Below are 27,494 nucleotides of genomic sequence, written 5' to 3' on the forward strand. Positions count from 1 at the left end.
CAAGAAAATGGTTTAAATTTTTTAATTATACTTTAACACAAGGGTGAATTATTTACGTTAAAAAAAAAGACATTAATCTTTGGTAATCCTAGGGAAGTTAGCCTTGACATGTAGGACTGAAAACATTTATTCATCAAAGTCATCATCATTGTTATGCCCGTCTAGAGAACCACTGCTAGACCCGTTGTCACACTGATCCTTGTCCGTGCCACAGTCGCACATTTCTATACAAGGCAGGCAGCTGACCAAACATTTGCAGGGCCTTTTGCACATGAGCACTTGAGTAGCTGAAGGATTGATTTGGGAGCACATAGTATTTCACATGTAACTGGTGTGATCCATCCATCCTCCAAGACCCATCCATGTCTGATTGGAGAAGGTAGTTTTGGATGCACCCGATCATTCCATTACTTGATAATTTGTCCTCTTGGTAGCAGGGATAAATGCACTGCCATGTTGGTGGCAATTTTTCTCTGGTTGTCTGCTTCTTGGAAAATAACAACATAACTCAGCGAGTGTCATAATGTTGATCTTCAAATGGAAAACTTGGCATGTGAACACCTCCAGTGCACTTATGACATCAGTGATTGTCTCAGCCACTTCAAGTATCTTCAGAGTGAAGAGAGAGTCTTCATAGATTGAATCAAATGCCTCCCAGTAAGATGATTTGGTCTTTCCGACCAGCCTTCCAGCAGTGTCACATCATGAAAGGACACGGAAACCTGGCTGTGTAGCAACTTTTAATGATATGAGTAACAGGAACACATCTCTGAGGGACATACAGCAATTCTGTTTCCCAGAAGCAGGCACAAAAACAGAGTATTGAGAAAGTTTTGGGTAGCATCTCATAGAAAGCACTGGAACATGTGTGTCTTGTGCAAAATAACAGAGCTGAGCAGCACCTCTCTCTGTGGCATTGATGGCAAGCAAGAATTAATTTTAGCGTCGCCCTCCTCATAAGAGCTATGAAGAAACTCCACTGAATGGTGTGAGGCAGCAGGTTCATTACACCATCAGATAATAAAATTCTTTGATCAATTCTTTGCATGCTGAAGCATTTTCCCTGCATAATATGTGGTTAACTCATCCTTTGTGCAAGTATGAGACAGTTGTTTCTTCATTCTGACATTGAAGATGTTCATGGAGTCAATGATTTTTGTACTGGGCAGGTGAAATACCATGGTAATATTATTGATTGATTCCTCTGTGTACGTGTCAAACGCAAGGTGGACTTTGTCATATGGCTAATATTTTCTTTATAGCCTATAATGAAATGTTCTGCCATCTCAGTTGGTGTTAACATTTCTGATTTGTTGCCAGCTTGTACCTCAGCCACACCATCTATGATTGCTATGCTGAAATGCCTCTGCTGGCATAAGGTACTGGTCACGAAGTCAGTAGCGTGTGGCTTAAGAAGAGCAAGAAGATGTGCATTAGTTTGCTGTTTGCCTGGCACACGCGCATTGTTCCGTAACGTTCTAACATCAATTATGGTACTACAGAGAACTTGTATTTTTCCAAAGTGTCACATAGTGTCCGTATCTCAGCATGATGTTGATCTGTCAGGAGACAAGCAAACAATGTTTGGGGTTAACTCTGTCAGTCTCTGCCACCTTCACTGTGATTTTCTTCTTTGCATTCAAGCACAGCATTAGTTTGCTCTTCTTGACTGAAGCCTGTAGATTGATGGAGCCTTGGATTATTCTTTGGATTTTGCAGGCTTCATAGCAGCTGCAAACAGTCTTCATATTACTGTTGACATCAGCACTTTCTTCCACTTTTGATAAAACCATGTCTTTTTCAGCTTTTAAGGGTATGAGCTGTGATTCATTTCTATGGATAGGACTGCTAAAAACTATGTCCAGATCCCACAGTTCATCTTCAATAAGTGCTTTAAGAGCCTTTCTGCTAAGCCTTTGTTTCTCTTCAATCCCATTCAAAGCACCTATTTGTCTGTACTTCGCCTCTGGATCGGCCATCACCATCACTTTCCTATCCACTAGAGCCTCTGCAAGGCACTTTATGAATTCCAGCTGAGTCGCAGTTTGCAGTAGAAAAATCAGTATTTGTTTCTGTTGCTTTTACTGTTGGATGCAACACATTACGTATGTTTTGGTGCAGCACTTGATGGGATATGCAATATTGAATGTGAGGGCATCTTTTGGGTCAATGAACCCACTTTACTTTATTTTCCATGCAATGTTCTTGCTCAGAATGACTATTTCTCACCTGTCTCGTGTTGAATCTGTGCTTAAGGGATGCCCTCGGGCTTCCAGCTTACCACAGAAGAAGCCGGTGTTCTTCTCAAAACGTATGCCATGGGATTTAGTATAAGGAGAGTCTCTCTCAGAGCTGGCAGTTGTCCTGCATCTTCAACTTCTTCCTGATGATCAACCTTGCCAAATTAAGTTTATGCACGTGAGGTGCTCTTGAATGTTGTGTTTAACCAGGTCCTCCATGGTGGTATTCTCTGGAGATTCAGCTACTAATCTGTACTCTGTGTCTCCTCATTGATGCCTAAAAGCGATCAAGACCAAAGTAAAAATTCAGATTTGGCAATAAATTACTTTGGATTGTAATTAATTATGTTATGTAATTATGTGCATACCAGTTGCAGATGGATTTGCAGTAATTTCTCACTGACTGCTGAAGTTTTAGCTACTGCCTCATTACAACTCTTTTGGCACAATAAACAAAGCTGATAACACCACTGAAGAGCTTCTTTTTTGCCGATGATGGCAAACCAGTTTGAAGCACTCCTTCCATTTACAGTAATCTGTAACATTAAAAAATGAATTAGGTTTCACATTTTGAACATTAATTGGTAACAGTAGTGTCAGTCGAGGGTCACAATTAAACTTTGTGAGAGCTGCATGTTTGAAACACGCCTGTGTTAAAGTATAATTTTAAAAAAGTTGATTTTTTAAACATTTTCTTGAATATATGTCTACAAAATTGTTGTAGGTTTGTCATGTTTAGCACAATTGTGCTTGTGGGAGAAAAGGCTTTAGAATGATACCCAACTCAATCCATTTCAGGTGACACTGTATTATCAACATTTCCACCAACTGGAGGACCCAGAGCTGGAAGTTGAGTATGGGGGTGGCAACTCCCTCCTGCCATACCACAAAGGATGACACCATTGAAATTATATACTGTAAATTTTTATGAATCAAATGACACCTCCCTTACCCTTTCTAACATTAACTTACCTATTGAATTACACATGTTCTTGGATTAGAACGCATGCTAGCCTTGGCTGGATTCCCCCGGCTAGAGACCAAACAGAAAAACACTTCCTTTTGGCCAAATATGTGGTCCCTAGTAAATAGTTTTCTACTGTTAAGTAAGACTGCCCTGCTTCTAAGCACTGTTCTTCCTCCTCATCTAACTATACATCATCCACACCACAAGATGCCGACTGCTCAGTGCTGGATACCAAATTTGAACATAGATTTACGTCAGAAGGTCTGGTAAGAGGGAGAAGAGGTTTGGGAGGTTGAACAGATAAGTCAAGAACCAACATTGCTTTGGGCAAACCTGTGCAATAAGTATCAGTTTGGCATGATCTAATTTCAGTTTTAGGATAACGTGAGGAATTAGCAGGAATGGAAGGAAAGGAAACATCAGCTCTGGTGTCCAATTCAAATGGAAAGCATCAGACTGAGCCATGCTTGAGAGCAAAACTGATTGCATTTCTTGTTGTCTTTTGTTGATCGCTGGAATGCCCAAATCTCTGATGATGGACCTCAAGATGCTGTTATTCAGGGATCACCTGTTATTCTGGAAGGAAGCTTTGCTGAGGTGGTCAGCTAACTGGTTCTGAATACTGGGTAAGTGTGTCGCTGTGGGGGAAATGTCCTGCTGGATACAAAAATGCCAGCATTTTATTGCTGCCTGGAAAAGTTGGTTGGAATGAGCCCCTTCCTGCTTGTTCACAATACATTGTGGAGGTATTGTCAATCAGAATGTGAGCTGCTGTGACCATTATCTGAGATCAGAAGATCTGGCATGCATTGCAAATGGCTTGAAGTTCCAAAACATTGAAATGAAGGAAAACTTCCTGGTCTGTCCACAGACCCTGAACTTTTAATGTCCCTAGATGAGCTCACCAGTCCACTGTGGAGGCATCAGTAACTATAATCCTAATTGGAGCAGAGTGGGCAAAAGGAACATCCTGGCAACATTGATCTGATTTGTCCAACACTGCAGGGAGTTCAGGATCTTCAGTGATACCTGTACTAAGCTGTCCATTTGTTGACGATTTGGGAGGTAGACTAGTTTCAACAAACACTGAAGAGGACAAACATAATCTCACACACTGGACTAAGATAAGTGCATGCCACCAAGTGGCTTAGTAACTTTATCATACACAGATAATACTGATGTGAGAGACTGGAGGGATAGACATATGCAACAAATTGCCTAAAATCTCTCAATTGGCAGGCAAGCCCTCAAACTTGTAGAGTCCAGCAGTATCCCAGTGAACTCTGTTTTTTGAACTGGTAACAGGGTTGACTACCCTTGTTCAAAATCAGACCCAGCTGATTGAAAAGGCAAAGTGTGAACTGGATGTGGCCGAGAACCTGCTCTTTGGACTTGCCCTTCAGTAACGAATTCCCACTGTCCTGACACAGACTGTCCCCACAGTCATGCATTTGGTAACCATGAGTGGGACTGAGGAGAGGACAAAAAGGAGCACTGTGTATTGAGAATGCTGACCTGCTGCTACAAATCCCAGAAACTTCCTGTGGCCTGGGAAAATAGTCATAGGAAAGTAGGCAGCCTGAAGATTGACAGCAGCAAATCACTGTGATCAAGTAAGGAAAGGATTGTAGCTAAGGTTACCATGTGAAATCTCATGTATCTGATGTACTTTTTGAGCCCACGAGATTGAGGATAGGTCTCATCCCTCCCTTGGACTTGGGAACCAGGAAATAACGTGAGTAGAATCCCTTTCCCCAGTATTGAGGAGGAACTTCCTCTATGGCTCCCAGTAAATACAGAGACTGGACCTGCTGAAAAAGCATTGACTCATGAAAGGGATCCCTGAAAAGGGACGGAGTACAGAATGGGAGGGGGGAATGGACAGAAATTGGATGGCATAACCTCATCTCACAAGTGCTTAGAATCCATTTGTCCATAATTATTGCTTCCCAAGCACTATAGAAATGAGACAGCCTGTCCCTGAGTTGTGGAAATGTGATCAAAACCTTCACAACTGGTATGCTGCTCCCAATAAGCAAGTCAAATAGGCTACCTGTCTGAAGTTGGTGGAGGACAGAATGATTGGTTAAAATTGGATCCAAAAGGTCGTCTCCTCTGTGATTTATCTCCCTTTCTGGGGAAGTCTTGCTGTTTAGTAGGGGTAGGACAACAGCTGGAAGTATTGATGCAAACAATATTGCTGGTGTTGTTGCTGACTTCCATAATGGTATCTCTTTATGATGCCGGTGACTGCAAAGTAGCACAAAAGTCTTTAAAAGAATGTAATATCTTGTCAGTTTTCTCCAAAAATCACAAAAAACAAAAGGTAACCTCTGACCTGTTGTATCTCAGGAGCTATGCTGGAATTCTGTAACAATGAGGCCTTTTCATTGTTACAGCTGATGCCATAAATCTGGATGAAGCATCTGCTATGTCTAGTGCGGACTGCTAAGTTGTCTGGGAAACCAAGTGGCCTTCTGCAATGGACTCCTTAAAGTCTTCCCTGGAGGATTCTGGCAACTTATCTGTAAACTTGGACATAGCATCCCAATTTACAAAATCATATTTAGAAAATTAGGCCTTCTGTTTCACATCTGTAACAAAGAGGTTGAGTAAACTTTTCTCCCCATCAAATCTAATCTCAAACTCCTTTTCTTTAGGTGTGGATTTGTATCCTCCTTTTTATAGTCTCATTTGTCACAATGAGGGAATTAAGAGCTGGATGTGAGAAAACACACTTGAAATCTAGAATGGGGCCATAATACCAGTACGCTTTGCTGTGGGCATGAAGGAAGCTGGGGTATTCCAGCAATGCAAGGCTCTAATATTGCTTCTTTTGTAGGGAGAACCACTCTCCCTGGAGCGGAGGACTCAAAAGTATCCACTAACTTGCGAGCGTTCTCCTGAACAAACTCAGCCTGAATACCCAAGGTCAAAGCTATTCATCTCAGACGATCTTGATATGATTTAAAATTCTCAGGCACCAGAGTTGAAGAATCCAGCACCGTAGCATCATCTTGTGATGAAAAAGAATTGGGGAGTGGAACCAATGAGATCTCCTGTAGCAACATGTGTGACTGAACAAGGATTCAGGCCACACCGACACAGAAGGAACCCCTCAGTCTGTGGCTGCATAGCACAGGTGGCTCAGGAGGGGAGGCTACCGGGAGAACAGGCAACCTTGCCCCGGACTGAGCTGAAGATCAGGACCTTGCCAAACAAGGTACTTCTCATGGATTCCAAGGAGGCCACTGTGGATAGGGGTATGGCAGTGGTGGCCTGTAGGAGCTAGGTCAGGAGCCTTTATCCCCTACTGTGGGAGCGGTACCAATCCTGGTATCAGTGAGGCTCTCCAGGAGGTCTCGATGACTTTGAGAGCAGTACCGTGAAGGCGAAGGAGAGGGAGATGTCTCCAAACTCAACCCTGAAGACCCTTCCAAGTAGCCTGATGGTAATGGAGCCACCGCTCCAGGCAGAGTGATTCGTGAACACACTGCGTCATCTGAAACCCAATACGCCAATCTCACTGGTACTGACGCTGGTACAGTATTTGGCGCTTTGAGTATTGAGAGAGGTACTGCACCTACACTTGGTACTGGAGCAGACATCAGTTCCCAAAATCAAAGCTGATGCCAGACATGCAGCTGTAGACTGAACCACAATCGTTGTCGGTACTGAAGGTTGTATCTGCGCTGGCGAACCCCTCGGTACCAAGCTGGAAGGAGACTGGTGCAGTGATGGGGCTGACAATAATGGTAAGCTCACAACCAGTCCAGGCAGTGGTGAGGACACCACCACAGTTGAAGAGGAAGCCACCATACTTGAATGTTCCTGGATAAGTGGAGAGTCAGGAACAGAAAGGCACAGCAAGTCTGCTGCTGCCTGATACACCGCTGACGTGGAAACCGTTAGTGCCAACACCACTGTTGTCGGTACCAGACTCAGCGGACACTCCACGAAAGGTAATGAAGTGGATGGTGTGGTGTCAAATTGGTCCTGCACCAGTGCCAGAGAGCAGATAGGCAGCCGAACTCTATCTCGCGTATCAGAAGACTCCAGGTGCCAATCTGCACTCCTCTTAGAAAGGAGGAGGAATCTCTCTGAGCTCTGGAGCAGCCCTGTTCTGTTTTGTGAATTCTTTTTCTTGGAAGAATAGAGGAAAGAACTCTCTCTCTTCCTTCTAAGTGAGGAATCCGAATCCAGCCGTGGAGTCCAAGCATGTCCTGGCTTAGGTGCTCTCTAGAGAGAGTCTGACAATCTGTGGAGGTCCCTGGTGTGGAAGCAGGCAGAGCTGCTTCAAGTGCAAGTCTTTAGCCACTTACATCCTTTTCTTGAATGACTTGCAGATAGAGCACCGTTCCTCAAAGTGCCCTTCCCTCAGGCACAATAGATATCAAGTGTGGAGGGAGAGGGGTCACTAGTAGGGATAGCTACCCGCCATGACAGACAATGCTTAAAACCAGTGAAGCTAAGAACTCTACTAACTACAATAAACCAAACTAAATACTAAGGTACTAATACAAACTAACTAGAGATCATCCCTCCCGCCCGAAACATTACGATAGAGAAACGTGAGGTGACAACGCTGAATGCTCCAAGTCAAGCTACAAGTTCTGAGAAGGAACTGAAGGGGGGGTCTGGGTGGCAGCACCCTTATGTAGGCATGGGAGGGGCAAAGGGCGTGAGTATTGCCCTGACAGGTACTGCTAAGCAAAGTTCTCCTATTCTGGTGTGCTCTGTGTGCAAAACACCTGAAATGTTGAACTCAGAATTCCTGAAATGCACATCAGCAGCTACGTAAAGAAATATTACTATTGGTGCTATGGAAATCATTCTGAATCCCTTGATTTTTGTGCAATTAAAAAAATCTGAAACTTAATTGTACTTGGGGTTTTTGCAAATAATTGTTTCAGCATGGAAGTGTGAAGTTAAAGATAAATAAACAAATCAAAGTATCAAGCAACAATGAAACAAGAGAATATAAAAGGTGACATACCACAGAGAAGGAATATGCGGGCTTCTTTCTAGGAAATTAAATGTAACACAGAGCACATGTAAGAGGCTTTTGCTATTAAAGCTCTTGGTTAGAAAAACTCTATGAATGCTTGATGAGGCACTATTATAATAAACCCCCATTTCAGGAGTTCATAATATAAAAATGTTACTCTTTGGGGTGAAGTTTCTCATGCTTGTTCCCAGCCCAGCAGCGTTTTTTGTTTTTGTGTGTTTGTTTTTGGGTAGGTGGGGGAGAAAATCCTATTTGGCTCCTTTATGTATCTCAATGTCTCACTTTATACTTTGTGAAATTTTTTAGATGCTTATATTTTCAGAAGCTATTTTAAACATCACCTTCCAGTTCACCAAGACTTTTTATCAAAGCGCCCCAAACCACTTTAAAAATATTAATGAATTAGGACAAAAAACTCTTGTGGAGGGGAGGGAGGGAAGAGGCACTGTACGGGTCTTGTACAACATAACCTCACTGTGCCTGAACAGGTGCCAGCAAGTCAATCTCACAGCAAATTAGTGCTAATGCCAGAAATAGAACGCAGAATTCCTGACTCCCAGCCCCTTGCTTTAACCACTAGAATTAGCCATCAGTGAAGACAAGGGCTTTTGAAGGGGTTAAAGAAATCTGGTGTAGATATAGCCCAATTTTAAGCATTTGATAATCATGTACAGTGTGCATGAGCATTCTGGGACCAGCCAGGTGCTGAATACCCTCAAGCCCTATTGACCTCAATGAGAGCCAAGGGTGACAGCATCTTGACAGATCAGATTGAGTGTATTTTACCCAATCTAAATTTCAGGAAATCAGACTCGGTGACAATCCAGTCGAACCATTTGCGTCTCATCTAATGCAATGCAGAGTCAGCCTTTGCTCACTTCACCACTGAAGCGCCCAGCATAATTTGTATGGAAATAAACCTGTGGAAAGGGCAAAAGAGTCAAGGAATTGCAGGAAGAGATTCCCAAAAATCCAATCACAGAATAAGCCTTGCTCCACACACTGAATACACCTCTGACAGAATTAATTCCTTGGCACGTCATTGCCATCAGCAATAGATGAGGATCCCATTCTCTCCAAATTCATAGAAATAAATTAAGATGATTGGCAAACTCAATAGTACTTTGTATATTTACTTGAGAAATGCTATAATGCTCACCATCCACGCAGATACTAATTAGGTTATGAGAAGCAGGCAGAACAAACAGCGCCAGCAGAGCTGACAGAATGTTGCTTTCTAGGGAATCAGCAGAGGAATCAGGGCAATCAGGCTTTCTAGGGAATCAGCCTTAAAAAACAGTTGCTGATTTGACAAACACCCTCCTTCATAGCTTGGTGAGCAGAGACATTCAGCGCATAGTTCTGAAGTGAATGTAATTCACCAGTTGTATCTGAAGGTCAGAGATAAAAGGCCAGTTCTCTGTGACAAAAAAGATGCTAATAAAGTTAAAAGGTAGAGTATATAAAACTAATTCAACCCATCAATGTGCATAACAGAGACTTGGCCAGCCAAAAGAAAGGAAATCGGTACCTCCACTATCACCAAAATGAAGACACTAAGATAATCAAATGGTTGGACACTTTGTCAGAGGAAACAAAATGAGGTTCTGAGGAGCTTAATGTGGGTTGCTCCAATTGAAGACAAGTTGAGGGTGGCCAGGCTACATTGCTATGGACACATTCAGTGGAAATGTAAGAACTGTTCAATAGGCTGACTTTTGTAATGCTTGTGGATGAAAGTTGATCAAAGGGAGACTTTGGACTGGATGCCCTTGGACCTCAAACATGCGAGTCTGCATGAGCGCTTGTGTATGATCATGAGTTTTGGAAAGAAGGCTATAAAAGTTGCCAATCCCAAATAGAGAAGAGGCAAGAAAGTAGTAGTAGCAGTAGTTTTATTTGAAGCTCACCTTTAACTTTTTCCTGTGACTTGCAAACAAACCCAAGCGCATTCAGAAGCTTGCTGCATAAAGTTATGCTTGAGGTCTATAGATGAAATGTATTATGTGAAAGTGCAAAGTATTATTATGAAGTAGTGGAAAGTTAAGGCTCACTGCATGCCAGTTGTTTAACTACAGAGAATAGCTGCTTATACTTCAAGAGAAGTAGAGAATAATCCAGGAATAAGGCTATTTTTGACCTCTGGAAAGAGTCCAGAGCTGGAGATGGAAAAGACATTAGGTCATCGAATCCATGCCACAGAGTATGGTGCAGGATTGTTCCCTACAGTATATTTTCTAGATGAAAAGCCTAACATTCTGGCAGGTTTCATCTTAATTTCTCATCAGGAGAATGTTATAACTACTAGAAATGTAAGGCCCACAGAAGTTTAGGTATATTTGTTAAGTAAATCGATTAATTTCTAATGTGTCCATTATCCTGGGATGTAGGTAAGCTGATAACAAGTAATTTACCACTTTCCCACTTTGTTGGCATCAACTAGGATTTCTGACTTGTCTCCAATGTGCTGAACATCAGCACTATAGAATGTTCCATGCACTGTTTTCATTTCCCGAAAGAAGCCGACCGTGGGAAATCTGAACAAGACAGAGGGATAATGTTGGCTAAAGACAACCGTTGCTTTAAGGCATGAGTTCTGTGCTGCCGACTGTTTAGATTTCAGGTATTCTACCTCAAAGAACCACCAGGTAACATGCTCATCATTCACAGGAAAGAAAAAACTGAAAAGCAAAGCAGAGAAAGCTTAGGTGTAGGGCTCTGTTCTTAACTTGCTGAGGTTCTTGTTCATGCAGCTTCTTTCCGTGATCCTTATGATTTAATATTTTAAAAGAATCAAAATTAAAAAGTGTGCAATTATTATTGTAAGGCATTGTAATGGAAACCTCTTGAGTCTTCAGTACTGTATCACTATCTATAGATTTACTCATTATGGTACTCATTTCTCTTTACCCTTGTCAAACAATCCCCTGTAACCTTTCATTTTACCACCAACACATTTGATTAATATGCATCTGCTCAAATAGTTATACAAAGTATCCAAATGAGCAAACCCATCAAAAGAAGGGTTCTTAATATGCAAGTAACACAATCTAGCAAAGAGCTGGACAAGGCACACTTGCATCCAAAAGTACTAGGTGTATCTACTGCTCAAAAGGAGAGCCTGCTTTTACTCTTAGTGGTAATTCTACTTGAGATCTTCACAAATATTTTGGCCTGATGTATCAAAAATATACAGCCACTAAGAGTCACATCACAGAGAAATAAAAGCCTGAAATATCAAATATTCTCAGCCTCCAAACCAAGTAGTAACCATATGCAAAACTTCAGTTTTCAAATTCCGATGAGACCAGTTATTCACATTGGTATGGCCACCTTCTTTCAAGCACGGATCCAACTACCTGTCTCTTCAATTGCATTTTAGTATGTTTTTCATAATTAATCCATTCCAGGATGCACTTGGATGTCCACCAGATCCTTATTTGAGTTACATCATTAGTTTCAAGATTGTATAAACTGCTACACAGGCGATAAAAGTTGAGGGTGGCTGTTACAGGAAAATATTGCAGGAAAACCTTGCTCTATAACAAGGAAGGTATTTTTCTCCCTCATTCTTCTCCTGGCTTTTAGAATGATTGAATATCCACACCTGCAAAAATCCAAAGCTTCATGCCTTTGTGCGTGTATCTTTCTGAAATTAAGGAAACTAACACACTAGCATTTCAAAAGCTACCATAATTTCAAAACCAAATTTCCACAGACACATTTATTCATTCAAGATAATGCATACATCAAATCTGACATTTTAAAAAGCCAGCCAAGTTATCTAAACCTCAAAGCATTTGAAAAATCTCTTGGGTAAAAAAAATTCCTCTATTTTTAACTCCTCCTCCCCCCTTTTCAAGTGTTGCCTATCTTCCCAAACAACAGAAAGGACTTATGAAACTTTCCAAAAAGAAAGACTGATTTTTGGGATGCCAGTAAGCACAGGAAATTTCAGACTAAACACACGTTTTTATAAAGAAATAAACAATTAAACAGTGTAGAATGGTAGGGCCATCTCATCCTTAAACAGAGTGCCTGTGTGATGAATATGCCCATACATGCGCTATCAGCCAAATCCTGGATTTTTTGCAGATTCGGAACTCCATGACCTCGGTGGTTATTTTGGAAGTCTACGGACTACATAATTAGGCTTCGAGGGACTATATGTTGTTCCCTCTTGGGAAACCTATAAGGACCAAGGTGAGGAAGGATCAGAGGGAGTTTCTAACAGAAGTTTGTGGAGTGGCAGCCCAGAAACAGTGGAACCATTCATATGAAGTGACCATTCAGCACTGCCCTTGTTCAGTTGATTTGGGCCATTTCCAACATCTTTGGAGGAAAGTTAAAAAAACAAAAACAAACAAAAACCCACCAAAAACCCTCTGGGACACTTTTCTCAGTCATTATAGATTATTTATGATTCTATACTGTCAGTTTTGTTTAGCTACAATCAGGTGATAACTGCATCGGACTACCTATGACACTGCCAATTTTAATACAGGTATCTGTCTGTAGGGAACTGGGAAAAGGGGCTCAAGTAGTTTTTCTTCTTTAGACACACTCTCCACAATAGTGGGAGCAAAGACTAGGCACTGACTGTGTGGTCTCCATGCCCTCTTTCCTCCCACCCTTCAGGTCATTTCTCTTGATTGTGCTATGTGGCATATTGTTCACTTTATTTGGCTTTGGAAATTGTTTTGAAACCTTCCACATCACATTCGGTATCTTAATGTTCCTCTTCTTTTTATGCTGCTGTTCCTGGAGCACTGAGATACGTTTGAGAGTTGATAAAAGGATCTTGGTTGTTTCAATGAATTCACAGGGCAGGTACATTTATACTTGATGAATATATAAATCAGGGGTGGCTAAACTGTGGCTCATAAGCTGCATGCGACTCTTTCACAGTTAAAGTGCAGCTCATGGAGCCTCCGATCCCCCACCCTCACTTCTCTACCTATCAGGCTGGGGTGGTGCGCTCGGTGCTTCTGCCATGCAGCAGAGTGGTGCGCTAGAGGATTTTGCCCAATAAGTTTGGCCACCCCAAATATATATCTATATTCAAGAGGTTTCACACCTCATTTTTTTATCATGAAAAGATGGTTTAATCTTTTCTGCTATTGTTACTGGACAGTGTGGAGGAGGGAATAGATTAACTACAGCGATAAACCCAATTCATGGAATATAGTTATTTTATTCTGTACCATATCCAGTGTGACTGGTTACCTTTTCTGTGATCTGAAACAGCTTGTACACTTTGCGCTGTGTTTGCAGTAAAGGAAATGATTTATGTCAGTGTCTCTTTTTCCTGAAGGTGTCACTGGCCAGCTTTTAGCTAGTGGAGCAAATCAGAACTTGCAAAATAAGCTTTTTGTGACACACGATGGAAATTGTCTCCCTAAGGACAGGCCAAAACTTTCCAACCTGGTGCCTGAAGTTAGGCTTCTAAACCCGTTTAAGCACATAAGGAAAGATGGCCTAATTATCCAAAAGTTTTGAGCCCCTTTAGTTCCCACTGATGTCAGCGGGATTTGTGGGTGGCTCAGGACAGTGGAAAGCCACACTGCTTTACGTAGGTTTCTAAATAGGGATTTAGAACCCTAATGTTAGGCACCTACTTTTGCAAATTTGGCCTTACTATAGTCCCTGTTTACAACAAACCTCAATCTCTATTAAGTCTGCTTCTGGAGTGAATCAGTCTCAGGTAGTCAGTGCCACAAAAAACACACTGTGGATCATTTCCTCTCATAGCTAAACACTGTGGAGAACAACTGCTTAACAAGGCCCTGCCCCGAGTGGCAACACAAACTCCTTGAGTGGAAGCTACTGTCACTCCATATTGCTAACTTCAGCAAGTGACTAATATTACAAGTTATCTTCTCTGGAGCACATTGCATGGGGTGGTTACTCCATGACTAGTCATTCATGGAACAGAGGAAACGTGATGTAATTAGAGCATTCGAGGCTTCCCCGTTCTGGTGCTGGTTCTGCCACTGGTTTGCCCAGTGACCTTTGGTAAGTCAGCTAATTGCGTGGTGACTCACTTTCCTCTTGCGTAAAATTAAGATAATATTTTAGTTGCTTAGTCTTAACTAATGTTTATAAAGCTCTTGAAAGTACAAGGTGCTATGGGGCAAATCAGCAAGTTCTGCGACTAGCCCATTCCGAAGGTCAGTGTGATCTCTTTATAGGACTGGCTGTCCCATCTAAGATGTTTGTGCACTCTGCAAGATCATTTCTAGGCCCAAATGTTTCATTCTCTTTCCTCATTCTCATACTATCTGGTTCATTTGTAGAACACACTGTTTAAAAATAATTATATTTGATGTAGTATGAACTTTGGGGCTTTAATTACAATGCATAGGATTTCCTCTGCACTCTTTTTTCTAAATATGCTAATAAATATTTTAAATTACATGCACTTGGCTGTGGGTAGGCTGCTGCAGGGAGGAAAAAGGGACTTAGTGCAGAGGAGACCTTTTGCTTCGTATATAAACATTGAGGGGGCTCTAAACAAGGAGTGGAATTTGTGGGAGGACAAATGCACCTGGGAACGTGCTCCCATTTCTCTATGAAAATTATAATAAAGAAAAAGCATAGTGGCATCCAGTGGAGAAAGTCAGAGAGATCTGAGTGTATTTCACAGAGAATGAGGTGACAGTCACTGTGACTTATCCTGTAACACAAATATATACTCCTCTAGGTTTTAGATTAAAATAATTTGTCCCTTTGCACCAGAGAGGGAATTTGACTGAACTTGTGCTGAGGACCAGATCAGCCAAGGCTGATTTTCAGTCTTTGAAGCAAGTGTTTGATGCCTAGAGAACAGAATGGGAGGGATAAAATTGCTGTACAATTAACCTCTTCACTGCTGCAGAACACAGAGTTGTTGTTCCACTGGTGCTTCAAAGTGACAGCCCTGATACCTGGAGCAGGACATAACATTTTACCCTGAACACCCGGGGTTCATTTTCAGAACATGGGACCCATTTCAGTTTCTCCCTCCCTGAGGCCCTGTCTTCTAAAGAGGTCTCTTGAGTAACATCCAGTACTACAATAGGGGAGGGAGAAAAAGGTGGGAGTTTCAGAACAGGTCAAAGTCTTTTTGGGGGGGGAGAGAGGGATGACGGACGACCAGTCCCATGGGCAAGCACAGCTCATTTGCAGAGAGCCAAAGGACAAAACTGCGGCAGAATGAAACAAATAGCTTTAACAGATCCAGACACCTTTTTGGAGAAGGGAGAACCCGCATAACTGGAAAGGGTCCCAGACAAGTCCTAGGAATCTGGTTGCTCTGTAGTAAATTGGACTTGTATTCACTTCCGACCACATCAATGTATGTATGTCAACACTGTAAAACTGGGGTTTTATATGATTGTCAGAGGACAAAAATCAATTTTGTAAAAGCTGGAATGCATATGTTCCCCATCCCTAATACAGAGAAACCCCACAGATAACGGAGGGAGATTTTCATATTCTGTTCGTACTCTGGCAGTTAAGTTGAACTCTCTTGGCCAACATTAACACAACAGACAAAATGTGCTCTGCACAGCCAGATCCCAAAGACCATCTTCTGCTATCTGCCTTCAGTTGCCATTGAAGCAATAAGAGGCATGCAAGGAGGGCACAGATTAGCTTCTTAACATAGACTAATTTTATACATGCTTGAGAGCAGCAAAATATACCTTGGCACTATATTCCAGTTCGCTGCCTCGGTGACAGTCAGGATACCACATGACCATTTTAGGGGAGAGAAAAGATTTGAGGAGAAGAAAAAGATACCACTGATGACAAAACCATATTAAAGTGGGACTTTACCTGAAAAGCATTTTAGGGAAGAAGAAAGGATTCATAGAAGGCATAAGTCTAAATATTGACCTGCTTCGACAGTTCGGCCCTTTGAAAAACCTCAGGAATTGTAAACAGGTATTTTCAGTGGATCTTTGTTACAACAGAGGAGCACTACCCAGTTACTCAAACCCTATGTCTGGTATAGTCTGCCGATCACTCGGCTGTTAGTTATTATTTATATTACAGTAACACCTAAAAGTCCCATCATTCTAAGTGATATACAAATACTTAGCAAGAATGAGTCCCTGCTGTGAAGAGTTTACTGTCACAACAGATTTGCATCTCACGTCTATGCTTGTGTTCCCCCATCCTCCCAATATATGTTTTGTTAATTTGGGCATTAGTAAAGCCCTATGAAAATTCCCCACTGCCAAAAACTGTTGAATCAAAAAGCATTTACAGTGAGTTTATCCAAAGCAGACTATTGCCAAGGCAGGTCAATCCTTAGGCTAGGTCTACACTACCGGTGTCGTCGACAGGAGATATGCAATTTTTAGTACGTAGCTTGCATCTCTCCCATCGACTTACTAATGTATCCTTACTGCTGTGTCTCCACTGCACTGCGTCAACAGAAAATGCCCCCAGGTCAACACAGCGTTACTCTTTTTTTTTTTTTTTGGGGGGGGGGGGGGGGGGAAGGGATTTACTGCGTTGGCCAGAGAGCACTTCCGGGATCGATTGTGCGGGTCTCCACTGCCCGCTCAATCAATCCCGCTGCATTGATCTGTGGAGCCCAACGCAGCCCCAGCAGTGTAGACATACCCTCTGCCCCAAAAACCTTGCATATGTCTATACTGCAATCTGAAGTGTGACTGCAGCAAATATAGATGGAGCTAACTCAAACAACTAATGCAGTGAGGCCGCAGCTACACAGCTGGCAGGACGGGTTAGCTGCTCAAGTACATACCCAGGATGCCAGGTGGACTTGTACAACCTATGGTATCACTGACTCTGCCACAGCTTCACCGCTATTGTTATTCAAGCTAGCTCCATCAGAGCTAGCTCGCGTATATCTGTACCCACTGCAGTCACACCTCTGACTGCAGTGTAGACACACCTTAAGACAATTTCCCCACAGAAATACATTAGCCCCTCCCCACCACCACACCATGCCCAGTGAAGCGTCAATAATACGACCACAGAATCAGAAATTAGAGAGATAAAACCTGCTAACCCATCTCCTGGTGATTTTTCTCTAGTACTTTCCAGTTTTAGATGGCACATGTGATGGGGCTCCTGCACCACTTCTCTTGGAAGAATATTTCATAGCCCACTACATCAGCTGGAAATACCATCACGCAATTCTAATCTTCCCCACCAATCTCTGGTCACCCATACCATTCCTTCCCTTGAACCAATGGAAGTAAAAAGGGGGTGGAAAAGAAAAACTCAGAAACCTGAAGATTACTTGGAATTTATTCCCTTGAACAAGAGTGGTAACATTTGAAAAAATAGCATATCCATTTCACAGCAGCAGGAAAACCAAATTTTACATTTAAAAAGACGCACTCCAACAAATAAAACAAAACAAGTTAAAAATATTAAAACGTTTAAAGGCTGCAAGTGGAGAGGTGAAGCCTTTCTGGGCACTTATCATCTTACTTGCCTGTCTTCCATCACAAAAAGTTTGTTTCACATTAACTCCTGTTTCTCCCTGAGCAAACCTAACTCCCAGGAGATAGTTACTTATCAGATTCTGCTTTTCAAAAAGCAGAAACTTAAATCATCCCAGGTAATTAAAAAGAAGCAACTTCTCTTTTATGCAGATTTAACATGTCTTTTTCTAATGTCATGAGAAACATTTCATGCAACTTCTGAAAGTGTCCAGAAAAATTCACATCATCCTTCAGAAAATATACACACACACAACAAACAAGTAATTCAGTGGAACAAGTCTACAGATCTGAAAGCTGAAGGAAGACAGAGCTGGGAGCCCTGCTTCTCCCCAAAGTGTTCTCAGCAGGATCCTATTGTGAGTATAAGGTACCAGGACCATCACTGCATATTTTGCCTTAGCCCCAAAAGCCTTCTAGGCTTTTTCACATTGTTGTTATACAGCAATTATTGGGTTAGCTGCCTTTCAATACCTCTGAGACATGCTTCAGCCTTCCCCTTTCCAAATTTGCTGCACTTGAACCTGCTGTTCCCTCTGCATTCTCCCCCCACGAAATCCTGATAAGAACACTGAGAGGAACAGGTTGGACTGGGAACAGGTTAGCACACACCCCAACTAGAGAGCTTCCAGACTCCACTGTGGAACAAGATGACTCATTGGGCAGGGGGGTTTGGTCCTAACCCCTCAATCCACATCCTTTTTTAGGCTTTCAGAAACACAGGGTATTACTCTCAAATTAGGTAGCACCAGAAGAGCCCTCTTTCGAGTGATGTTAGAGATCAGCTATGGAAGGGTTCAATATAATGTATCATGAATGCAGAATACTACTGCTCTTTACAACTCCTGTGAAGGTTTCCAAGGCAAAGCAGAAGATTAAGTTCCTTTTTTCCCATCTCTGTCTGATCAGAGTCTGGTGCATCAATTGTCAGACTGAATCTTAAAATATGGACCTTTTGAGTTTTACTGGTTTAGGAATGGGTGTGCTTCAAGGTGGTTGGTATAACATGCAAGCAACAGGGGTAGAACACTACACCACAAGATTACTTCCACAGGTGTAGTAAAATCTTTTAAAGTTTAATGTTTAAGACAAAGAGGGCCACATTTTTAAAACACTGCCATCCATTCACAAAGGGTTCTGTGCAGGTAGATTCATCTACATGACCAAATGGGATTCTTATGTATGAACTGTATTCACAAGTAATTCATGCACAGTTTAGGCACAATCACATGTGGACAACATTTATATGCACAAAGCCCACTTGGATGTGTATATACAGAGAATTCCCCATTTGTGCCTTATTTACCCATTCAAGCAAGTTTGTGTGTAAGTTCTACTGTAGGAGTTCACAAGGAACCGTGAAAAATTAAACATACAAGTGAGGCCACTTGAGGTCTCTTTGAAAATGTGGCCCACATAATACATATTAATGGGCATGTGCTTTACAGGAAGCAGCCACCCTCTAGCCTCTGTAGTCATCAAAATACTTTTCTATAAGTAAGCTACACTTTGTTATGTACAGTAGGCTACACATTTAAGAGATGGATAGTTAAGGGTGTCACACTTTGGACTCTACTTATTGTCCAGATCTGTGGGATGTACATAAGTGGGCTTCCTGTCTCCATTCTTGCACACCTATTGTTATATACGCTATACATTTAGAGGCTTACGTGGTAGGAGGCCAGACCTCTACGTTCCCAATTGCATTTTGGGTTCAGCCCACTACCGTTTATATTTGGTGACCAAATGCCTCTGCAGGGATCTTTCACTGGCTCATTAAGGACATGCCTCACTAGCCAGGCAACTACCTCAAGGATCATGAAACCTGCCATCTAGTATTGTATGTCTCCAAGGGTAAGATGAGCTTGCTTCCCTTCTGAACCCTCCATTGTGAGTACGGAAGGAAGCAGATTACCAATAGGAGAGTGCTAGTCCTGGGTCTGAAACATTTTACCTGTCCAAAGTCAAGCATTATTATGAGTTCTGCATTAAAAAAGACTGTTCCAAGTCCACCTGTCAGGGAAGCGTGAAAGGTTCAGAATAAGTTCTTACAGACCTTTAGAACAAACAGAAAAACAACACTTGTATATTAAAAGCATATTAAAAACCATATAAAAATACTGTAAATCATATTCAAAAAAATCCAGGAGAAACAACAGTTACAGATTATCAAAGGAAGAAAGACAGCTGAAAAGCAAGTTTCTTGTTTGGTTTTTGGCAACAGAAGCTATTTTGGCACAAAGGCAAATGCAGAAAAGGAGAGACACAAACAAGCAGACAGTACAGAGAAGGCTTACAGAGTCTACCACATGCACGCCAGAGTTCAGCACCAAAAGCACAGTTGTAGATTTCTCCCATCCTTCCTTCACAGGAGACCCCTGTTTATTGGGAAAGAATGGAACCAGCTGCTCAACAGCCCAGTTAAACCGGTATCAGTACCTCCACAGCCAGTTTGCATAAACTTCTCTGAAAACCCCCGCTTAAAGTCCTCCCAGTGTGCACACAGGCTCCTTGAGAAACCAGAGAAGACCCTCAACAAAACTGTGATTCTAACTGATTACTGGAAAGCTCAGCTTGGATGTCAGAGATTGTCCCTAAAACTACAGTCATTATAGCACAGGGACAAGAAAGTGGCTGCATTGTGATGCATTGTGGCTGCATTGTGATGCATTTAGCAAAGTTCACACATGCAGATCAGGTTAATAACATCCCATATGAAAGCGCTTACACCACACCTTAGCTGACTGAACCTGCTGAACAGTGTTCAACGTTTGGAGCTCCTTTAGGTTCCACCTCTTCCACCCAAGTTGGCTAAGAAACAAAGTGCCAGACTCAGTGGTGGTGCAAAGTATATGCCAAGTGTAAAGGGGTTAGAAACATGTGCATGTGAATGGCAAAGTAGTGTAACTTACATCCATTTGGTATCCTGTGGGAACCAAGCATCAGACCTAGCATAAACTGTTGTCATGTCCGCTAAACAGGAGTTTTGCCTGCTTATACCTGGATTGATTTCTGACCCAAGCAGTGTTGGGGATGGTGCCATTAGAAGTTAAGAATGAGAGGGGGCTGCTTTATCCTGCACCTTTCCGTTAGTTGCCTTTCCTAGTACACATTCTTTCTTCCACCCACTCATTTTGCACCTCCACTGAATGCCAAACCTGTGCAAGTCACATTTCTTTGCTACTTATGCTGATTTTCCAACCAGTTTACACTCCACATGCAGCCTACACTATCACTGGAGCTGGCTCAATCTCCCACAGGATTTGAAACTATTAATGCCACATTGCGTTTGATGGAGTTTGGCCCAAAGGGCGGGGGTGAAATATCCTCAGATATAGAGCTTACAATAGCAAGTCCATCAGCCAGGAGAAACAGAGGCTTGGGAACAGCTCCCAGCTCCAATTCAGAGAGGTTCATGCTTAAGGTATTGGTCTAATTCTACAGTGTACACAGTGCATCAATATTCTCTAATTAGCACAATTTAATAAATTACAGCTAAGCATGTACAGGGCATGCCAGTTCAAAGTCAGGAATCCATCAAATGGAGATGCATCCAGCAGTCTCCCTATGATTTCCCAGGAATGGAGTCGCATCCTTTCACTGCATTACCAATCCCAGTAGTTTAAAGTTAGCCCTACTGGTCCCCACAAACTCTCTTTTTAAAACACAAAGAACTGTAAACACTAGCCATATACTTCCTGAACCACCAGCAGAACAGGATCCAAAAGCAAGTGGTTACAAGGCATATGACTGTTATATTGCTGCTCTGGCTAAGTGAGAACTGACCTGCAGTTAATGAAACTGCAGTAAGCTTTTCAAGCATACTGCTTTTGAGCCAATATCTCCCGTTCTATCCCACTTCTTGTTATTGCCACTAGTTTTAAGATACACTTAAGATTTCCTACAAAGAGCCTGGGGAGAGATGTGAAATCTCAGCTGAAAAGGGAGACTCTGTCACAGGAGGTAAAGCAATGTCCATCTCCTTACTGTTAAACCTATCTCTGCCATGCGCACAGCTGAGTATGCAATGCACTATACACCCTGTGGGTGATTCCAGTGGGTTTTTTAATAATATAATAAATAAGCAGCTCTACTATACTTGGTGCTGTATATGAGTGCATACTGCCTCATGTACATCCCTATCAAGGGCTAGTGTTCCGAAAAACGTTATGGAATTCCACTTCTGCTAAAAGCTGAGGCAAACAGCAACAGGCTGTTACAGGAAATAATGTCTGTTCTGTTCTATTCTGCCCCCGTGCACATGGATCACAGGTCTGTCCACAATCATATAACAATAGCAGCAGTTATTTATTTACTTGGCCATACCTGTATAGCAAACCATGGCTTATGATGAACCCTCATCACTTATCTCTCCACCAGTACTTGTTGAACACTAGAGTTCTGAGAAATAGCTAGTGTTTTCCATTCATCTTAAAGGTGAATTCTCCCTTGTTTTTAAAGAAAGACCTGATTCTTAAAAGGCAGGCAACTTCAAATGACTCAATAAAAGCAGTTAAAAACAATTTAAGGTACTATACCTGCCAAAGACACTTTTGAGGCCAACTTTTGAGGTTTTACAATGACATTCTCCTTAGGATTTCTCTCTCCTCCATTTTGCTGCACGGAAAACCCATACAAATGGAGGAGGAAACTGTGAAACTAACTACACACAAAGTGCTGCCAAATGCACATAGTAAAACTGAAAAAAAATTCTCCAATCACTTACAATTATAATCTTACACTGTAATAAATAACACGAATAATAATTTTTAAAAATTCAAACAAAAGCGTGATTTAAGCTGACTATATCCCTTAACATCTTTTAAAGCTCATATTGTAATTTGGAGACATTGTGCTACTCAAAGTGTGACTATCTAATATTTTCGCTTTCCTAAAAGCAACTGACTTAGTTTATCCACAGTATTCAGGGCCCATACACTAGAAATCAACTCTCTTTTCCTTTCTGCCTCCCTCTCACCTTTTCCTGCTCCACTAAATTGCAGTTTTCAATAAGGACAATTGAGGAGCTGGGCCAATGAGAGTTTGTGGCACAAACAGAATATTTCTCCCAAGTCAGAAGGAATTAGGTTTTTCAGATAGAGCAGATTATCCCTAGCAATACGAAACATGCTGTAATAACCCAATTCCCAAAACCACTGCCAAGAGCAGCACATGTTCTGACAATGAGCACCATGATCCGCCAGCACCAAGAAGTTCAAGAGTTTAAGGAACTGGTTTCTTTCAGCTGCAGAAGACACCAAGAATTCTTAAGTAGCCACAGTCCAAAGACAGCAACAGGGATTTTTTTTTTTTAAATCCAGATACCAGGTTAATGAGAAGCTTGGTAGGATGGGCATTATATCCAGAATTCAGGTGAACACAGAAATCCAGTCCATGGGTTATTCAGGTCCAACAGAGAGACCTTCAGTTCTACTAACACTAAAGTGCAGACTTCAGAGATCAAGCCTTTTTATTTGGGCTCATTCCAAGGAAATCCCAAACTGAATTATCTATGTTCACCTAGAATGATTTTAGACAATGCCCTTGAAAGGACAGAGAGTCCAGGCCCCAAAGCCATCACACAAAAGAACATATTAAAGCTTTTACACAATACCGCAAATTCACACAAGTTATACAGCTTATAAAGTTGGATCATGTTAAAATCTTACTGGTCAACAGGCTGCCGATAAAATTCCCCCAGGATCTGCACAAGAACCTCTGACTGGACATACAGAAAGGGGACCCCAAAAGCCATCAGCTGACACATGAAAAAGGAGTCCAAAGGGTTTTGGGCTACCTGGCGCCCAACCGAAGAAACTGTGCTTTGCAGGCGCTGGCTTGCCACCCTAACTTTGTCAAAGAGGCTGACAGAGTACTGCACCACCCTGCCAAAGAATGAAGCGGGGCTACCTGGAGTCCTCTCTGCTGAAATGGCTATGGAATTTGCCCGTCCACTTCCTTCAGCTGCCATGGTGTCCTGCAGGGATCCTTTGTTGTCCTGTGAAATGAGGGAAAGAAAAAAACCAATCAGAGAAGAAACTGGAAACACCTTGGAAGCATTCGTTTTTAGTTTAGAGCAGTATGTTTTAATGTTGAACATAGCCAAACAGGGAGAGCCCTCTTGAATAGCAGCATGTGTTTATCCATGGGTTATGCAGAGTCTGGACACAACAATCAGGTATCGGGCCCAACCAGTGCATCATCAGCTGATTATTTATGTTCTTTAGACCGATATATGTATCCGAGAAAGCCAAAGAGGTGACATTTCTAAAGCTTGCTCATGGAAGTTACAAAACAACACATTTTTGTCCTTCATCTTTGGAAGGAAGCATGACAGCAGCGGGCCTATATCCTCCCCCTACATAGGAATGAAAGAGGCACAGTATTAACTTGCTGTGGTAAAGGTAGGGCACAGGGGGGAGAGCAGCTAACACTTACTACAGAAACAAAAGCTCCACATATAAGAGGGCCCAGCTCTGGGCAAGTAGGAGAGAGTTGCAGGCAAACTTAATAGCGTTTGAGAAGGCAACACTGCTCATGATTATAATATAGTATCCCAAAGAGAGAACAGAAAGAGAGACTCAAAGTGAAACAGGGAAAGAAAATAAGCCCAACTAATGCTTTGTGGGGTGCAGGAAGTAAAGGAGGAAGCCCTTTCCGTACTACGCAGTATGCCCTGGTCTTATTTTCCAATCATGATTCCACATGTTAGTATTAAGTGAGGGAAAACTGTTCCTTTCTAGCAACAGGTTCCGATAAATGCAAGACAAATCTTTCTAAGGAAGATTTTGGCCTGTGCAAGTGAGTTTGGCTCAGAACCCACAATCCCAGCCCACAGAGTTGGGACTGGATTTCCTAGACAGAAATGAAAATTGTCAGCTTCGGTTTAGTGAAACCTTTTCAAGAAACAGGAAGGCTGCTAACTTTGTCATTCTAGTTCTAATGTTTGCACAGGCTTCAGTAATTATTTTAGTTCAACAAGAAACTGACATCAAAATCCTAGACTGTGTTGGGTGGGGTTTCCTTTTTTAAGGAGACCCACAAAAACATAAGAGACTGGTAATTACAACATGGATTGCTTTTGAATTTACCACTTTACAAAGAGGCAAGACCTCATGACATTTAAACATAATGTGATTAATTATGATTGTTCTTCCCTCTGCAAAAACACACTTTTCCAATATCCAGGATCAAAGCCCATTACACCCAACATGTCAGATTAGAATAAAACGTTACCTTTCCTGACAGAGGACCCGCTGCTGGTCTCTTCCTCTGAGCATAACCAGAGAGTCGATAACAGTAGTGTGGTTTACAGTAGAATTTACCTGCAGTCAGAAGAAAAGGGAGAGGAGTAACAGTGAGAACACAGAAGCTAAGTCTACACAATATAACACTCTACCTTGGTGAGATTTACTTTGCTATCTCCACTTCCAGTGCCCAGCCCTGCCCCCTCACTATGCTTGGAGACAAACACTCTGAAGTTTTAACTCAAGTCCTCCTCTCCCTCTCCCTAAACAGTGCCTATTCCATTGGGCGAGTGACAGCCATGCAACCAACATCCAATCCGTCACCAAAGCAGAGCTGAGGCCTCCGTGGTATCACACACTAACAATGCAGCAGTGTGTGAAAAACAAAGACATCATCACATGAAAAGCTGGCAGAAGCACTTCTGGAAAAAGCAAGAATGAATACAACTGGCAGAGGAATGAGTGAAGCGATGGGTGTTAACTCTGAAGGGACTGTGTAGAATATACTGTGACTTTTTTTTTGTGTGTGTGTGTGTGAGAAGAGTTCTTTGCTGTATACAGACTAACACAGCTACCCCTTTGGAACTTTTCACCCCCAAAAAGATATTCTATTTAAATCTCATCTTCCTAATCAACAGGCTTCATGGGACACCATCGAGTGCCACAACTAGAAGCCCAGCTCAGTACAGGCCTCCTAGTTATGTTTTACTCTTATTTGGACAGTGCTAGTGAAATGGTATCCTGGCCTCTACGTGCCACTCCAATACAAACACTTGTAACAGGTCAGAGGGGTGATGCTGTGTGAGCTTTCCATGTAGCTCTGTCACTGCACATCTGTCCTGAAATGCAATGCAGCATCCTCCGCTATTCCAACAAAACTCTGCTAATGGACCTCAACCCTGCTGTCTGACTTCTACTGCTTTACTCGTCAGAGCACCTCAATCTTAACCTGCAGCTCTCTCTACTAAACCAGTCCTGCCCTCTTCACTGTAAAGACTTCTCTGCTTGAGTCCTGGCCAGGTTGCTCTCTGGGATTCAGGAGATGCTTACGACAGCAACCTACAATTTGGACTCATGGTTTTCTTAGCTGGTAAAATCTCCCAGAAGGACCCAGAGCCCATTATGTGAGAACACTAACTGTCTTCTTCTGGGAAGAAAAGGTGACAACATCTCACAGTTGAGAGGTCCCTGCTCAAGAAACCACCACTTGATACTGCTAATCTCTCCAACTATTGCCCTGTGTCTAACTGTCCCTCCCTTTCTGGGGCCCATTTCTGAGAAGGGTATGGGGAAGGCATCTCTGGCAACATCATGAGTCCTCAGACTTTCTTAACCCATAATCTGGTTTTAGGCCTGAGTACCATACCAAGGCTACTATATTCTTACTGGTCTCATTTTGAAGATATATTCACATGATGTGGTACATAGTGATTCTTTTAGATCTAATAGCTGCCTTTAATACTGCTGACTACAGAATGTGGATTCATCTGTTAACCCAGACAGATGATTAATATTAAGACATGAATGGCTATATTCTTCTCTCACAGGAAACCCAGAGTGAAAAATATTGGATAATTTCTCATCTGTCCCAGGGACTCTTTTACAGTGTGATGCTGTTGTGAAAAAGGCTAAGATAATTATGGGATGTACTGACACGAGTGTCACATGAAAGACATGAGAGGTAATTGTTCCACTCTACTTGGCACCGATGAGGCCTCAGCTAGAATATTGGGTAAGGTTTTGGGCACCACACTTTACCAAAGATGTGGACAAGTAGGAGAGAGTCCAGACAACAACAACAAAAAAACCGGTAAGAGGTTTAGAAAGCCTGTCCTATGAGGAAAGGTTGGATGAATTGGGCATGTTTAGTTTAGACAAGCGAGGGGGAAAGGGAGAACCTGATAATGGTCTTTAAATGTGTTAAAGGCTATTATACAGAGGATGACAGTTAATTGTTCTCATTGTCCACCAAAGATAGGACAAGAAATAATCAGCTTAGTTTGCAGCAAGGAAGATTTAGGTTGGTTAGTTAGAAAGTTTTTCTTAATATCTATTAGGCTAGTTAAGTACCGGAACAGGTTACCTAGGTTGGTTACGGAATCCCCATCATTGGAGGTTTTTAAGAACAGGTTAGACAAACCTATCTGGGATGGCCTAGGTATATTTAATCCTGCCTCAATGCGGGGTGGGCGAGGGATGGATTAGATGATCTTTTGAGGTCCCCTGCAGCCTTACATTTCTAAGATTCTGTGCAGTAATAAAGAGTGCTATTTGGACACTGCTGCTCAATATACATGTAAAGCTCTTAGGGAAGCAATGTAGTTTGGGTTTCACTGCTATCAGTATGCTGAAACCTCATTTTTATTTCACCAAACCTGGATGAAGTGATCATTTGGCACGGACTGGTGCTTGGATGATTGCTGTCAGAAGATTGAGTAAATGCTTACTGGCAGGGAGAACTGGAGCAGATGGCAGAAACTATTTCTGCCCTTGCAACTGAGGAAGGATCCCAGTGTATTGTTGCTCAGACTTACAAGTAGAGGACTCTATTGGATAATCAGCTGCTTC

At 42.1% G+C, this 27,494-nt stretch overlaps 1 protein-coding gene across 13 annotated transcripts in view; it reads right to left on the reverse strand.

Annotated features, from left to right (window-relative positions):
• Nucleotides 1–27,494, reverse strand: part of MICAL3 (microtubule associated monooxygenase, calponin and LIM domain containing 3) — a 252,360-nt gene that overhangs the window by 69,795 nt on the left and 155,071 nt on the right. For all 13 annotated transcript variants that reach the window (XM_067536313.1, XM_067536323.1, XM_067536319.1 and 10 more), the window contains 2 exons: nucleotides 24,916–25,004; nucleotides 23,590–23,677 (listed from right to left, as the gene is read on the reverse strand). In XM_067536313.1, the coding sequence (XP_067392414.1) occupies nucleotides 23,590–23,677; nucleotides 24,916–25,004 (177 nt within the window). The remainder of the gene's footprint in view (nucleotides 1–23,589; nucleotides 23,678–24,915; nucleotides 25,005–27,494) is intronic.

This window comes from Emydura macquarii, unplaced genomic scaffold (assembly GCF_026122565.2).
Source record: "Emydura macquarii macquarii isolate MOO-44397 ecotype Brisbane River unplaced genomic scaffold, CSIRO-AGI_Emac_v2 contig_3530, whole genome shotgun sequence".
NCBI lineage: Eukaryota > Metazoa > Chordata > Testudines > Chelidae > Emydura > Emydura macquarii.